The 16377-nt window shown below is 42.3% G+C and overlaps 1 protein-coding gene across 1 annotated transcript; it reads left to right on the top strand.

Annotated features, from left to right (window-relative positions):
- Window positions 1-317: 317 nt before the first annotated feature.
- On the top strand, window positions 318-9160 carry AMIGO2 (adhesion molecule with Ig like domain 2). The gene is made up of 2 exons (XM_059847018.1): window positions 318-699; window positions 7414-9160. Exon 2 carries the CDS (start codon window positions 7487-7489, stop codon window positions 9050-9052), a length of 1566 nt encoding a protein of 521 aa, XP_059703001.1. The 5' UTR covers window positions 318-699; window positions 7414-7486; the 3' UTR covers window positions 9053-9160.
- Window positions 9161-16377: the final 7217 nt, after the last annotated feature.

A 16377-nucleotide genomic window follows, 5' to 3' on the forward strand; every position in this document is an offset into this window, starting at 1 on the left:
GTTCCATCTCCGCACACGGGGAGTTTCGGTGCATTTTTAACGAGGAGCCGTGCCTTCGGCTGCGCCCCCCGACGAAGGGGCTTCCCCGGGCTCTGTGCCCCCACCCCGCGCGGGCGGCGAGGAGCCGCGGGCGGGCTGCGCTGGCTGCAGCGCAGGGGCAGAGCCCACCCGGGCGGCGGAGCCTCGCCGCTGTCGGCGGGGGCTGCGGCGGGCGAGCAGCGGGGCCGGAGCGGGGCGGAGCGGCGGCAGCCCCGGGCGGCGAGGGGCGGGGCGGGGGCAGCCGGGGCGCTCCTCCCCCGGGGCACCGACGGCTCCGTCCCGCTGCCGCGGAAGCGCCCGGGAGGGCGTCGGGGCGAGCGGCGCGGAGTCGGGTCGGGCGCTGCGCGGCTGGGGAGACCGGGAGGGCGTAGGCAGGAGGGGATAAAAACCCGCTGTGTCGCCGCTGTGCCTGGGAATCTCCCGCCTTCCCCGCTCACCCGCCGCCGGTGCCGAGCTCCGGGCCTCAGCTCCGTTCCCGGGGGCAGCGGGCCAACACTGCCTGCGTCCGCGGGGGAGCGCAGCGGAGCCGCTGCCGCGCTCCCGGCGTCCCGCAACTTCCCCCGGAGCCCAGCGGAGCGCGGCATGCGGGGCAGGGGCTGGAGGCGGCGGCGGGGCCGGCATCGCGCTCCCCGGACATGAAGCGGCCATCAGAAGCTCCAGGTAACGCTGCCCGGCGGGGTGGCGGAGCAGACATCCCCCCGGTAGCCGGGGTATGACGGGGGGGCAGGGTCCGGAGGGGCAGGAGTCGGGAGTCGGGAATGAGAGGGGCCGCCGGGGGCGAGCGCAGCCCGGCAGCGGGCGGGGGAGAGCCGGTCCCTGCCTCTGCCGCGGAACGGAGGCCGTGGCCGCGCCTGCCCGGGGAGTCGGTCAGAGACCCCTCGGAATGGTTGTGGGTGCCCCAGGTCCGATGCCGGTTTAGCCTGTTCGATCGCTGGGCTCTCCGAAACTTAGCCCTCTGCCGACTCCCGGTTGGAATCTGGGGCTGCAGCGGACAGTCCCCGCCGTGAGACTGGCAGGAGACATCTCCCCCCCCCCCCCCCCCCCCCCCCCCAAATCGTATGCAAGGGGGTTTCTGTGAAGTTTAGCCCTCAGATAAAATTTTGGAGGCGGTGAGGATCCTTCGCTGGGCAACTAAACTTTCGTAAGATCTGACATTGCTTGGAGACTGGTTACCGATACTGTAATAGGCACTGCCACTTATCATTGCATTTTTTCTTAATTATTTGCTGATCTCCTTAGCAACTGAAGTAATTTTCAAGGTTGAAGCTTGGTTGCAGCTTGATTTACAAAGTAACGTGGAAAAAAAAAGGATGAATTTGTTGTTTCACTGATGCATATTTCCCTTGTACTCTCTCAGAGGGATAAGAGGTGCAGAGATGTTGACTTACATAGCTGGTGCTGTAAAGAGACTGTTGATTAGTCCAACTGAGGCTCTGTTGTACGTCACCTAGTTGTTCTTCTGTGTCTCAGTTTTCTTTAAGACAATGGAGTTATCATGTTTTAAGAAAAAATCTCTCTTCAAGGAAATTCAATCTTTAGTGAGGGATTAGTGGGAGATGATCGTTTTATCTGGCTAAGGTTACTAGGACAAATTAATCTCTAATTCAGCACGATTGAGGTCTGGCCAGATGCTGGCTGGAGGAAGCACTCCATTTGCCTTGCTGATCTCAGGATCAGCTTGCTGCAAATATGATGTAAAGCTATTTTTTTCATCACTGTTAGGTCCTGCACCAAGCACAGTGTAGCCCGGTTCAGGGGTTTAGTCCAGTGTATCAAGACACCTCCCAGATGTAGCTCACCAGCAGTCTTTGCTGTTCAATCCATCATGTCACTAAATCTCATGGATTACGATGTTTGGGTAATCTGTATCTGTTGAGTCAGAGATGTGAGCACAGCTGTCAGGAAGATTTGATGCAGAGTGCCTTTTCCACTCAGGAGTGATAAAGGCAGAGTAGAGCCTGGAGACTGAGGCAAGGTGGCTGAATATTTCCTCTGACAGTATCACACACACACAAGGAATGCGAGTTTATGCAGACCTTCCTTAAAAATGTAACTTTTTAAAATACTTATTGCCTAGGATGCCATTAGTCTATATGTAATTAATGGCTGTAACATGTACTTGAACAGGATTCATAAAGTTGGGACTAAAAGCATGAATAATTATACTTGTATAATGTTGTTGTTATAATTTAATAAAACCCCATTCTAAAAATCATTTTTGCTTCTGAGTTCATGAGGAAGCTTTGTCAAATGTCATGCCAGAAAAAAAATAGGGCTGTGAGAAAACGAACACCTGAGCCATGGTTTTTTTTATTTCATGTATTATTATATTTGACTAGTACAGCCCTAATTCATCTGATATGTAGACTGGTATAGGGTGAGAGCACCTTTGTGGACATCAGAAGTCAGTGAGAGGTGCAGAGATGTATTAATGTCTTGTGGGCTGCTGAGAGTGGGGCAAGACTCAAGAGAAGACAGTCACAGGAGATATGGTGCAAGGGAAGGAGGTAGGGGATGTAGAAATGGTGTGAATCTTCTGGAGGATGAACGGAGGTCTTCAATGTTTTCGAGTGCTTGATCTCTCCAGAGGCTCAACACTATTCCTGCAGTAGTACAGCAGGCAGCAGGGTTCAGTGCAAATACTTGCATTTTCACTGTGCTGAAAGTACCAGCCAGATGTGGGACTGTTTGCATCACCAATGTACAGCAAAATGCTTTACAGTAAGAATAGCATCTACCAATATGATTTTTTTAACAGTGAAAAGCCTTATAGTAGTGTTTGCAAAACATCATTCAGGTGAATTGTGATCTCCAGTCCAATCCACTGCTTAAATTAGGAGATGTGCCACAAAAGAATTTTTTAGCAAGGTCTCAAATGAACTGGGAGAGGTAGTTTGATGCACAGCTTCCATTGGAGAAACAGCAGTAAGCCTAAAGGTACGTACAGAGGATAACAAAACTGCTGTAGATATTATTAATGTCACATTAGTGAGAGAGCCCAGAAAAAGGAGAAAGGAGTGTTTAGGACATTAGTTGATCTTCAAGTGATAACTGATGGTGAGACTGTATGTTGCCCAGCAGTCCCCTTTTCCATAAGCAGGTCTAAGTGCTCATTACTTTTAAAAACAAGACAACAATCAACCCCCTCGGAAATAAACAAAAAACAGGAACAAACACATTTAAAAGTTCAAAACAAGAACTGAATCCTTAGCTTTTCTCAAATGTGGTTGGTTGTAGTCAATTTTGCTGTTTCTGACCGCAGAGGATTTTCCCTATGATATCGGGATATGTCCCACTTTTCTTCTTGAACAGTTAAGAAGCATGTGCACCATTACTGTTCAGATGAATCATCTTAGGGAGTAATGTGGTTTTGGCACTGAACTCAAAATATTGCACTTTAACATCACAGAGAAATTATTTCATTGAATTGAATTCAAGAACAAAACTCCCAACTATGTCCTTCACTTTACTATAAATCAGAAAAGGTATCTACCCAGCTCATTAAGAAGTAGTGGTGAAGTGCTTGGCCAAAGTCTGTTGGCACACATAGCTGATAGTATTCAATAGCAGTATCTCTCTTGAGAAAATATGCAATATTGAAATTTGTAAAATAAGTCTTCTCTAAGACCTGAAGTAGTGTTACTGGGATGAAACAAAATGCCAGGTTTTTAATATAGGGCTTACTGTAGGCTTTGTTCTTCTTGTCACTTAACACATTACAACCCAGAAATGTTTATGCAGACATTTTGAGTAAGTTCAAATGATCACATACTCTGTAAATATTTATGTTGAACATGCTAGGCTTTGCAGAACATCCTGGGTAATTTGTGCAGTAGATATGGGGAACACAGGTTGAAGAGCAGGTTGCAGCTCAACAGTCCTACTCTCCAAAAGAGCAAAGAACCTGTTGGGAATGTAGTCACTACACCATGTGTTGAGCATGGAAAGGAAGGCTTCTGCTAATCAGAGTACTCTCTAAATATTCTTGTGTGTTCTGTGGTATGTTTAGGATGTCTATAATTTGGATTTGCCCACACAGACTAGTTATCTGAAAGAGTTTTCATTTTGCAACTCCAGTGAGCCTTGAAAATGGACAATCCAGTTTTTAGTCCTTGCAAACTGTTTTTGCTCCTTAGAACTAAAAGGTTTTATGCTGATATAAACTGTGACTGATCTGTGTCTTCCCATGGGATTTGGTTGCAGACTAGCTTGGAGTTTCTGATGAGATAATTTTAGGCATGGACAGAAGCAAACATGCAAGGTTAGCTAGTGTATTAAATTTGGTAACACTTACAAACCTGAGCATTGATTTGGTACATCCCATTCAGAGTATCTCCAGGATCACAATTATTTTCAGCGTGGGAGATGATTTTTTTAAGTGCCATTCACTTGTTGCAAGTGCAGTTACATTAAAAATTAGGCTACATAGCTTGCAGAGTCAGGCTTTCACACATTGGTGGGAAAGGCAACCTTTGCAGCAAGTGTTCATCTCCTGTTTTGTGGATGTTTTATAATCCAGTCTTCAGGTGTGTGGCTTTCTGGTAATGTAGTTTTCAGATGCCTTGCTTCATACAGTAGACTGACTAAATGAGCAATTGCTAAATACCTTTTTCATCTGCCAGGGTTTTTTCATTGTGCCTTATGTCTGTATTCCATACAAATTCACACCATGGTATGTAATTATTTTTGATGGCAGTTTCTCTAGTGCTTCACAGGTCTCACTTTCTAGAAGAACTTGTGTCTATGAAGTGTTGCTACAGACTACCTAACTAGCAAAAACAACTAAGTAAGAAGCTTAGGACTGGTTAAAAAGTATTCCTCTGGATTCCTAACTTTCCATTGAAAACCCCATGCAGTTAGAGGCTTCAGGAGACTTCAGAAGCCTAGAAGAATTTATGAATCCTGATATTAAACTTTAATTCAAACCAATCAATTTATTTTTACAATATTTCTATAGCTAAAACCATGTTAGTATATCCCTTGTATAAACAAGGAATCCCTGTGCAATCAGAAGTGCCAGATAGAGTCTCACAGCATTTTGAGTCTCACCTCAGGACTTCCTCAGATCAGTCCTTCCCAAATTTAACATGCAGAATTTCCTTATTTTAGAGGTGCCAAGCTAGTGGCTGTAATATGTTCATTATTTTGTAATAGTCACCAGTTCACATAGTTTGCCTGATCTCACAGGAATTTTGTGGCAAAGGCTAGGGCAGCTGCAGTTCTCAGGGATAAGGATTTATCAAGCTCTGGATGTAATCACCCATTATTTTCCCTATTCTTCCTCAGAACCTGTGCACAGTGTCAGGAAAGGTTTGGGGGAAAACTGAACAATCCTATAACCAAGGACTATATATAAAATCTAAAATGGAAAGAAAAATGTAATTCTGACACTTTAGTTTTGAACATTTGACTTGGCAGTCTTGCAATTCTCCTAATGTTTTTTCCTTTTTTTTTTTTTTTTTTTTTTTGGAATGCAAACAAAGCCAATGCATATACAAGTTCCTGTGAAAAGTGAAATGTCCCATTCTCCCATGCTGCCTTCATATTTCTTCTTTTAGTGGGTCATTAGAAAGTTCAGCTCTTTAGTTTCATAGCACATCTTCTACCACTTGACTGAAGAGTAGATTTTTCAGCTGAAGACAGCAGCCTGACAGATTGGCAGAGGTTACAGAAGAGGGGAATAAAGAACTGAGGAGGAGTGAAAGTTTTTGCTTTTTGCACATATTAATTAATTGCATCAGTAATCTTAGGTTGTTAAGTAGCAGATGTAAATTCTCTGGAGAGGTGTGCTCTAAGGTTTACCTTCTGAAACTCTTGTTTGTCTTCTGCTTAGACCTCTTCCTTCCCTTTACACCCTTCTCATCTGCTTTTCCAGTCTCATATGCCTTAACTGACTTCCACATCCTCAGACTACCTCCTCCTCAGTTTCTTCAGTGACAGTGATGATGCTCAACTAGCATCCACCTCCCCTGGTTTTGCTTTTCCTTCCCTATGAGTCTCTTACCCTTCTCTCTCTCCCCTTCTTTCACTATCCCTTTGCCCTGCTGCCCTCCACCATGTAGGTCTTGATTTTAATTTTTTTGCCCTCGAGGCTCATCTTTTCTTCATCCATCTTGCATCATCAGAGAATACAATTTCTTCTTTTATTCTCCTCCTTTCCATCTGAGGCTGCTTCTTTCTCCTCATCCCACTGTCCAGAAGCTCCTGACCACAGCCACTATCAGCAGCACAGAGCAGACATTGCAGGGTTTGCCCTGCTCAGATACTGCTCCAACGTGTGGGTGAGATTGGAGAAATGAGTTTGAGGTTAATAATGTGGGGGCTGAATACCACATCTGAACTCTGAAGGGGTGACAATAATCAATGCAGATGAACTCACCTTTGAATTTACTGAAAAACTCTAAACAGGTACCAGGGAGAGCAAGAATCAACAGAAATGTTTATTCCTTTTCTATGTATGTCTACATTTTCTCAGAAGATGGTGAAAAGCATATCCCTTAGCACAGAATACCTACTGTGCCAAATCTTACATCCCTGTTTCAAACCATACTGACTCTAAAATATTCTCAGAAAAGAGTATGGTTGGGGTTTTTCTATCTGCATATAAGCAAAATCTTTTTTTCTTTACTATGTTTTGAGAAAGAGCTGACTCATCCTTACTAAATGTTCCCAAAACTTGTGCCTGATGTAAGCACTTCATAGATTTCTTCCTCATTGCTTATATTGGCAAAGGTAGAAGAAGCAGAATACAAAATATTGTTATTGAACAACTTTAATAACTTTCAAAATAGGCTGTTGCTACCTGAACCATAGGTTACTAAATTAAAAGATAAAAAAAGGAAAGAAATTCATATGACATTTAAAGCTAGAGAGGCTGAGAAAATTTTTTGCTTGTAAATATGTGACATTTTCTGATTATAAAGAAAAGCATGTTGTAGCTGCTTCCCACCTGACAAGAAAAAAAACATTTTAGGATGAAGCTTTTTCTTTCTTCTGCTGGGAATTCTGTCTGTGTTGGTTTGGAAACAGGTAGGAGTTGCCATTGCCAAGTCATGCTCCACAGAGGAACATTTCCATTTTTTTTAAATGAACTGTCAGAAATTGCATTACTTTGTAGAAGACTGAAGAATAGTTGCATTCTTTTTGAAGACAAAAAATACTGTATCTAAAATATATATATTGACACACAAATGCAGAATTTCATGTTTACATAAAACAATGTTAAGTTTAGGTCACCTTAGAACTAGATTATACCATTAATTGTATGAAACCCTAAGGATTAATTCCCAGTATTTTTCAAAAGGCATAAGAAATCACACAGAGTATGAATGGTAAATGTTAACGTGCTGTACCTCTGTATCCCTCTTTTGACAGCAAGGAGTGCAAAGCTAACTGCACAAGTAATCTGTGGCGAGGAGCACTGGGAGACAGCTAAAAGACAGTGACAATGTCTTTACACTGGTGGACACTTCCTACTCGACTTGGAGTTTTCAAAGCGAACTGCAAAGGACTCGCGTGCCTCTTGGTCTTCACCGTGAGTGTTTGTGGCAGTGCCCCGGGGATGTGTCCAGCAGCCTGCATCTGTGCCAGTGATATCGTAAGCTGCACTAATAAGAACCTCACTCGAGTGCCAGGAAATCTTTATAAATGTATGAAAAGGCTGGATCTGAGTTACAACAGGATTGGGATTTTGGAGCCTGAATGGGTCCCAGTGCTGTCTGAGAAACTGAACACTTTAATAGTCAATCATAATAGCATTAGCAGCATTAGCGCTGGAAGCTTTTCCACAACTCCAAATCTGAAGTATCTAGACTTGTCATCCAACAGCCTGAAAACACTGGGCAGCCCTGTGTTTCAGGAGCTAAAGGAGTTGGAGGTTCTCCTGCTGTACAACAATCAAATAACACAGATCGAGTCTTTAGCCTTTGGAGGATTGTACAGATTACAGAAACTGTACCTAAGCTACAACTTGGTCTCGCATTTCCCACTGGACTTATATGTTGGAAAACATAAGCTGACTGACCTTGTGTTGCTGGACATTTCCTTCAATCACCTCCAGACGATGCCTGTTCAGCGCCTGAGTTCAGTGCCAGCCAAACAACTCAGTGGAATTTATCTTCACGGCAACCCATTCTATTGTGACTGTGTCCTGTACTCCATGCTAGTCTTCTGGTATCAAAGGCATTTCAGCTCGGTGGTGGACTTCAAAAATGAGTACAGCTGTTTGTTGCAGTCAGACCCAAGAGATCATAATAAACTGCCTTTACTGCACGACAGCGTTATGAATTGCTCTGAAAGTACCGTCAACAGCTCTTTCCAAGCCTTTGGGTTTATTCATGATGCCCAGGTTGGTGACAGGCTGATTGTGCACTGTGACAGCCGAATCAGCGATACGGGCACACAGTTTGTTTGGGTTAGTCCAGACAATAGATTGCTGGAGCCAGACAGGGACACCGATAACTTCAAGGTGTTTCCTAATGGCAGCCTGGAGATAACAGATGCCCAGCTAGAGAACTCAGGGCTGTATTCCTGCATTGCAGTAAATAAGAAAAGACTATTAAATGAAACCATAGAGGTCAGAATAAATGTTAGCAATTTCACAGTGAACAGGTCCCACGCTCATGAAGCATTTAATACAGCTTTTACCACCCTTGCTGCCTGTGTGGCCAGTATTATTTTAGTGCTGCTGTATCTCTATCTGACCCCCTGCCCATGTCAATGTAAGGCGAAAAAGAAGAAGAGGAAGCTGAACCAAAGCAGTGCCCACCCGTCCATACTGAATTCCGCACTGCCGCAAGAGCTGCCAGCCGACGAGAAGAAGGCTAGCACTGGTAAACGGGTGGTTTTCCTGGAACCTGTGCACGAACCAAAGCAGAGTCAGAATGGGAAAGTAAAACTGTTCCCCAATGACAGTGTCATTACAGAGAGCATCTTAAAAACTACTCGAACAAAATCCGACTCTGACTCTGTCAACTCTGTGTTCTCAGATACGCCTTTCATGCCGCCAGCTTAGTTTGCTGCCTGTGTTTGTGTCGTGCAGTTCCATTTCTAAATACCTCCTTTGCCTGTAGCAAACCATCAGGACAAACAAATAAAAAGAGATAAAATGTTTTAAAAGAAAGGTATGTTTTGTCAGTCCTTGAACTGCGTCTCCTCTCTGTATGGGCCATGCAACAGCGATGGCTCGTTGGGGAAAAACAAACAGCTCTTCATTGTTGTGAATGTTTTTGATGCAAGCTTAGCCTTGGTTTTGCTCTCTGGTCCATACACAGCAATTTCTCGTGCACGTTTAGACACACTTTCAGTGCATACAGCTGACTCTGCAGAGGCAGAGGCTGACCCCTATGCAACACCCAGTCACCCTGATAACTCAGCTCTTCTGAAGTGTGCACAGAAGCAGCTTATGGCTAAGGAGAAAAATGTCCAGACTTCCTGCAATTCCTTTCAAAACCTTATAAAAATCTTTACATAAAATCTCTACAGGAAAAAAGTAATGATTTTTCTTGGACTGCTTGGCCCAAAAGGATTGAATTTGCCTCCAAAACACCTAGCAGCACTGGGTAAATGTTTGTGGCTTTCAACTGATAACGTATTTGCAAATAATTGCTTGAAAACGTTAAATGAGGGACATTGCAATAATTTTATTCAAAATATAGTCATGAGATTACTTGTGAAATGTGTTTGTATTTGTTTATAAATGTTTAATGTAATGAAAACAGGTAAAAGTTAATATGCTACCTTTGCAGTTTCCTCAGTCAAAAAATGAAAGTTGTCAGGCATGAGGACATACAAATCAGCAGTAACTTTTTAAGCTGTCATAACTGGATTAATTATAACCAATTGTCTTAACCTCTGCTGCTCACTTGATGCTCACTTGGCATCACATGTGGTAAACAAATCTGCCATTGTCACCAGGGGTTCTGCTTCATCTTAGGGGTGAGTGACTTCTCTTCAAAGATAATTGTGAAATCGTGGAAATTTTTAATTTTTTTTTTTTTTTCAGTGGCACGTGATTTCCAGAGCCTTATTAAACTTGATCTTAGAGTTTTTCTTAAAAGAGGAAATGCAGTATTTGGACAAACTCATGAAAATATAAAAGACTTTACACACTCTAAATTCAGAGAACACAGATTTTACCAAGACTCGGTCCTTGTCTGTATTATACTGCTTTCTTTCTTGCGTGTATCACAGTGAAAGTTTATAAGTCTGGTAAAACTGACCTGGACTTGTTACGCAATATAAATTGCATGAGGCACATATTGTAATGAGCATTCTGTTCTATTAGCTTTTTCTTTTTTCATTGTATGTGCCTCTTTTTTTTTTTTTTTAAGCTTGTTTACCTTGAGGCTGGGCTGGACTTTTCAAATCTTCCTCACATTGATAAGTAGCAACTTCAAAGGAGTTTCTCAAGTAATTACAGCTTACCAAAGACAAGTAAATGGAGCATGTCTATCTTATTCTGTTTTGGAAGAATACACTGAAAGGGTAAAGGATAAACTAAATCAGAATCAAAGGGCTACATGGTATGACAACTGTAATTTATTTTCAAGCAGCTTACTGTAACAGCCACTTGCCATTTTTTGTGATTTATTTTGAGAGGCGTGTCAACATGCTAAAGCTTATATCTGGCTGAGCCAAAGCTATTGATTTGCTGTGGAGAAATCCTGATGTAGCTAATTGTTGGAAGATATCTGACAAACAGATTAGCTCAGGAAACAGTGTCTGTATTGTGTACAAAGTATGTGGAATTATAAAAAAGCTGGAGACATTAACTCAGATATTCAAGGAAAGGGAAAATGGAAATTATTTTTCTAGGCAGAGGATAATAAATATTGAGGAGAAGAAGATGACCAGAATTTTGGGTCTTTTATTTGTACATTTATCTTTGTAAATTTAGAAATAGCTTCTGCTGTCAAGCAGGTTAGTGTCCCTTCATAAAGCTCTTTCCCTCTTTCATCTGTGTATATGCAGTAACTCAAAATCTCTATTTTTACATATAAAGTATGATGGGAAAACAGTGTCTTTGCTGAAATCAGGTTGAGTCATATGTCACTGTGGCAAAGGTTTGACATTGTCTCCTTCTCAAAAACTCTTTTTTCCCCTACAATTTTACTAAGCTGCATGACTTCCTGCTATTTCACATGTATGGTTGGTGAGTGAGTGGATGTCCTCTGTGTTGTACAAGGAGATGACAGGTGACCCAGGGCCAAGGGGCTGAAATGGTGGTGAGGCAGAGTGGGAGGCAGAGAGACAAGTACTCTGCAGACAGTTGTGCAGATCAGTTACAGCTCTGGACAGATGTTACACTCCCTTGTCATACAAGAGGTTGATTGACCCAGATTTCAGTGTTTACACAAGAGCGTGGATGGTCAGTTCCAAATTGGGCAGAAAAAGAAAACAGGCAGTTGTCAGTATGGCTGGGAGGGTGACACACTTCTCCTTTGCAGCTGCAGCTGAGCAGGTGAACTCCTCTGCTGTTCCCAGCACAGGGCAGTGGGAGTATCGTGTCTCAAACTCACCGAGCATGTTAAATCTGTATGGAAGCCCTAAACAAAAAAAGGCAGAGATCATTCAGCCTTTCTTCCACAGGGCTGCTGCCCTGCAGCAAAAGCATGGGGATTTGTGGGATCAGAGTAATCCTGACAGATGACTGGAGAGGCTGAGCATTGATCTAAACAGCAGATATTCACTGTGACTATTAAGTGTCTGTATTTTACTGACTCCTTCAAAGTGCTCACAGTTGAAACCATGGACAAAGTGGTAAAAACAAATCTTTTGAAAGAGATGGCTTTTTTGCTGCTTCTTTACATTATCATAGCCTCATGAGTTCAGTAGGTTAAATGAAGATTTTTAATCATTAATGAAAGGTTATCTATAGCACCCACACCAAAATCCACAGCCCCAGTTGCCTGTTGTCTTGGAAGGCTGTGGGAAGCCACTGCAGCTCATCAGTTCCTCTCCTCCCACAGCAATGTGAGCCCCATCAGGGCTGTGAGCAGGGAGCCAGTGCTGCCATCCAGCTCCGTGGCCTTGCAGCACCCTGCTTGTCACATGGGCACAAGGGGCTGCCCAGATGCCTCACCTGCAGCTCCTCTGGGGTCTACTCTCCTAGAAAGGCTTTGTTGACAGGCCTGTCTTAGAACCATGTCTTCCCCGTTAACCTGCGTCCTGGATTTCCCATTGATGCTTCCAGCAACTACAAAAAAGCTGAATGATATTTTTAATGCAGAGAGAGCCTAGTTCTGTGAGGTGCTGAATGCTCTGGCAGCAGTCCAGACACACTCTTAAAATGGGTTTGCAGTTAGGCAGAGGTACCAAGCTACTGGCAAGAATTCTGTGACTGGCATGGCGTCACTCGCTGCCTGGAGTGAGATACTCCCTGATGACCCCAGGTACTTTTGCTCTCCCTTGTCTTCTTTCCAGAGCCTGAGACTCTGCCATACAAGGACATAGGAAAAGCTCTAAGCTTTACTTTAACACTGTCTTTTTTTGTGGGGACTCCTTTGAATATATGTCTTCCACTTCTTTAATGATGGTAAGCAGCTCTTCTACTCAAGGGCCTATTACATTGGTTCCAGCTGTCTCATGGATCAAAAATAAGGGGAATGTCTGCAGGCAGCTCTGGGAAATTATGTTCTTGCTTCTGTCTGTTTACAGTACCACACATGACTGCAGGCATCAGCTTTTGTGGAGTGTGTTGGAAACAAGTCATGTAAAGCCAGCGTGAAACCTCTCAGGTCAGTCTGGAGTGCAACAGCAGCTGCACAGCCACACTGTCCCTGAGTTCTCTACCTGTCATGGCAGGAGACAGGTAAAGCTGCTTGCTGGTCATCTCTTCTCACCTTGGTAAGATTCAGTGTCTGCCTAAGACCACCTCACTAACAACACATACAGTATCTGATAACCCCTCAAATACCCTGAGCAGCTGCCATCCATGCTGGAAGCTGAGGGTGAACCAAAGTGCTCTCCTGACAGCAGCCTTTAATCTGCAGTTAGTTATGTTAGCCAGTACTATGAGCTTGTAGCCCCATGATATACCTCCTGCTTGCTAGGCAGGTGGTGCTTCAGGTTAGTAATGTGTCTGTCTCCTTAGCATCACTGCTTCAAATAGTCAGATTTCTAAGGACTGCTAATTCTTGAGTGTCAGAGAACTAGTAGATATAACAGATTATATAGCTCATTCTTCTCAACCATCAAAACCCTAGAGCAAAATTGCAATTAAACCAAGAACTTTAATTAGAATACATCAACCTCCTTTGGAATGCTTTTATACCTTTTCTACAACTTTTTCCTATGCACCTCTCATATCTCTGATCTGGATGAAGATAGACCAGCCTTTATGAGCCAGATCACGCTGTTGTCATCTCTAAAGTAATGCAGCAGTGACACTCCCCTGTGGGCTGCAGCCACTGGCCCTCTCTCCCAGCACACACTCCTGTTCTCATCTTCAAGGCTGAGTCATCACCAGTTGGCCATGGCAGGTGCAGGAACCTTTTCCAGCCTCTTCCTTCCTAGTTTTCAGCTCAAGGACTGGTTTCCTGAGGATGATTTCTGGATGAACTGCAAAATTGCTGTAAGGGATTCTTTGATTTGATAAATTAAAACAACTACTTCCAAGTGGATTCTAAACCATGGGAGCTGACATTGGTAAGTAGTAGCTTAGGATACACATTCAAATTACAGATTTAGCAATTTAGATTTTACTTTCTTTTTGCTCTTTCTGGTAAGCTGTACTTGAATCATTAAACACAGAAAAAAAGAAAATGCACATTTAAGGATTTTTTCCCTCTGTTACTCTTTTTTTCCATTCGTCCAGTATGAATTTGTCCATTATGTTGTCAGATATGAATAAAAGAAGAAAATTGAGGTGAAGAGGATAAAGGCAAGAAATAATTTGAGCCAAAGTTCACTTGATATTTTAAAAAGGCTGCTAATATCTTAGCTCTTGTCTTCAGTGGGTGCATGTTTAAAATTTAAAAAAAATAATAAACCAAGCACTTATTACCTAAGTACAGATTTAATGGGTGTTTTGGAGGTTCTGTATGTTAACACAGAGAGTTCTGACTGTAATAAAGCTATGAAAGTGATCCATACAAAAATCCAAGCATAAGAGTATTAATAATAGTTTCTGAACACGGGGTACCCCAAATTTGCTGAAGAGGTCATGTCGTAGATAAAAGGACCATACCTCTCTTCCTTACTTAAAAGAAATTTCTAACATTAGCAGTAAAGAACTGAACAGGTGCAATGGAGAAAGTATTTTCTTGTGAATTACTGATTTGTTCTGCTTTTGTTAGGAGGATTCTTTTCCTTGTATGATTTTTTATTTTCCTTTCCTTTGCAGAATAATGTGATTAACGGGAATAATATTTTCTCATTTAGTTCTCCTAATGAAGTCTACATTTAGTAGGGAAGGCAAGAAGGGTCAAGAATTATGTAATCAGCTTGACATTACTGAGATGCCAGGAAAAGTTAGTTGTAGATTTAAGTATTCTTTGATCAAACATGAGATTATTCAGGCATATACCTGTAGGTTGTTATAATTTAACTGATATTATCTGTCTCATTTGAATAATTCAAAATGGCATATTTTAGGTTTTTTAAAGGAGAAAGGCTATTCTTGTAACTGCTTGCATCTACTTAACTAAATTGATATAGAAACCATCAGTGATGTGAAACAGCTCTGTTAGCCTAAAATGGCTCTGGTGTATAGGGAGGCTGTCCAGTCTGTATGAATTCTCATGACAGCCAGGGATCAACTGTATTCCTAGGCAAGCTAGAGCCAAATTGCATCATACAGACCTTTCCTAGACAATTGGGAAGATGTTTTCTTCAATGAGATTAGTTTAACAAATTCCAATTGCAATCCCCATTCAGGCCTTACTGCAGATTCCTTTTTGAACTCAGTGCTTTTATTTGCACTTTGGAACTATGCATGGAACATAATAGGCTGCTACAGCATATATTCCTGATAGGGACATCAGGAGAGGGGAGAGCACTTGAGGGGGAGTGACCATGTTTGCTTGAGAACTGCATAGTATGGTACACTGCCCATTTCTCTCCTCAAGGGTTTATAGTCCTAAATTCAAAATGCTCATCAGATCCAAACAAATTTTTGACAACCCCTCCAGAGGGGGTGGAGGCTCTGATATGTGAGAGCCTCAGCAAGTGCTGCCTTTGTATAAGACAAGATGTCCTTTCACAGAAACAAAAGGATTTCTAGCGCTTTCCCGGGTAGCTGAGGTGATGTCGGCAGTAATAGCCCACAAAATAAATCAGCTCTGATAAGCACTGCTGTTGCCTGGAGCAGCTCAATTAGCCTTTTGCCTTTGGAGCAGAGGGTTTATAGTACTAGATAGAGCCTCAGACCAGGCTACATCTGACTTTTGTCCTCTTTGCTCTTTTTACCTGACATCAGAATCAGACAGACACTAGGTTTGTTTTATATATACATATATATATACACATATATATATACATATATATATGTATATATTTTTTTTTTTCACTAGTACTCAGAACAAACAAAATCTTGAGCCTTTTTCCAGGCAGTCCACCACTGCCTGTAAAAACACTGGTGCAAAGGAAACAAAGCTTTTCACCACTCACATATGTAAGTCAAGGCTGGATCCTGTTGAAGAAGGAGTTTTGCAAAACACCCTTGCAAAAGCAAAGGGTATACTTGCTTCTCTGACCTTGTTTTGCTAAACAAAAGTTAATATATTTGAGCAATTGCCTGAAATCATTTAAAATCTTATTTTTTTAAAATACTTCCATGAATGCAAGTGAGTGACGTTTGTTGTTGCAACTCTATTAGCTGATTTGTAATTTGGGAATCAAAGGATTATGTTTTATCTCTTCTCTTTCCCTTCTTGTCCATAAAAAGATAATGCAACTATTTTTCAGTGCATGTGTATCCCCTCCCCTCTTTATTTTCAAGCATGGATAATCAGCCCATATAATCTAAACAAAACGATCATGTTGCAGTGAATGGTCTCTGTGATGCATATCTTCTGTGGAGATAAGCCAATTTGTTGAATTGGTGTCCTGTATATAATTTTACATTTTAAAAATACATTTAGATGTGCTGTTATTATTGTTGCTACATTTGTGGCATATAATTTTTTCTAAAATTTCCTTTCCATTACGGATTAAAAAAGTCTAGTAGAATGTCAGAAATCACTGCATTTACAGAAAACAGTATTTTTTTTCCTTTAACACTGTAACATTTTGTATTTTAGCAGTCCCACCTAGTAATTCACACCGAATGCAGAGTCAGAAGGCTCTCAAGAGGACCTTCTTCATATCAGGTGTGAAAACAGCTTCCTCCCTTCACAT

The sequence above is a fragment of the Haemorhous mexicanus genome, chromosome 5 (assembly GCF_027477595.1).
Source record: "Haemorhous mexicanus isolate bHaeMex1 chromosome 5, bHaeMex1.pri, whole genome shotgun sequence".
NCBI lineage: Eukaryota > Metazoa > Chordata > Aves > Passeriformes > Fringillidae > Haemorhous > Haemorhous mexicanus.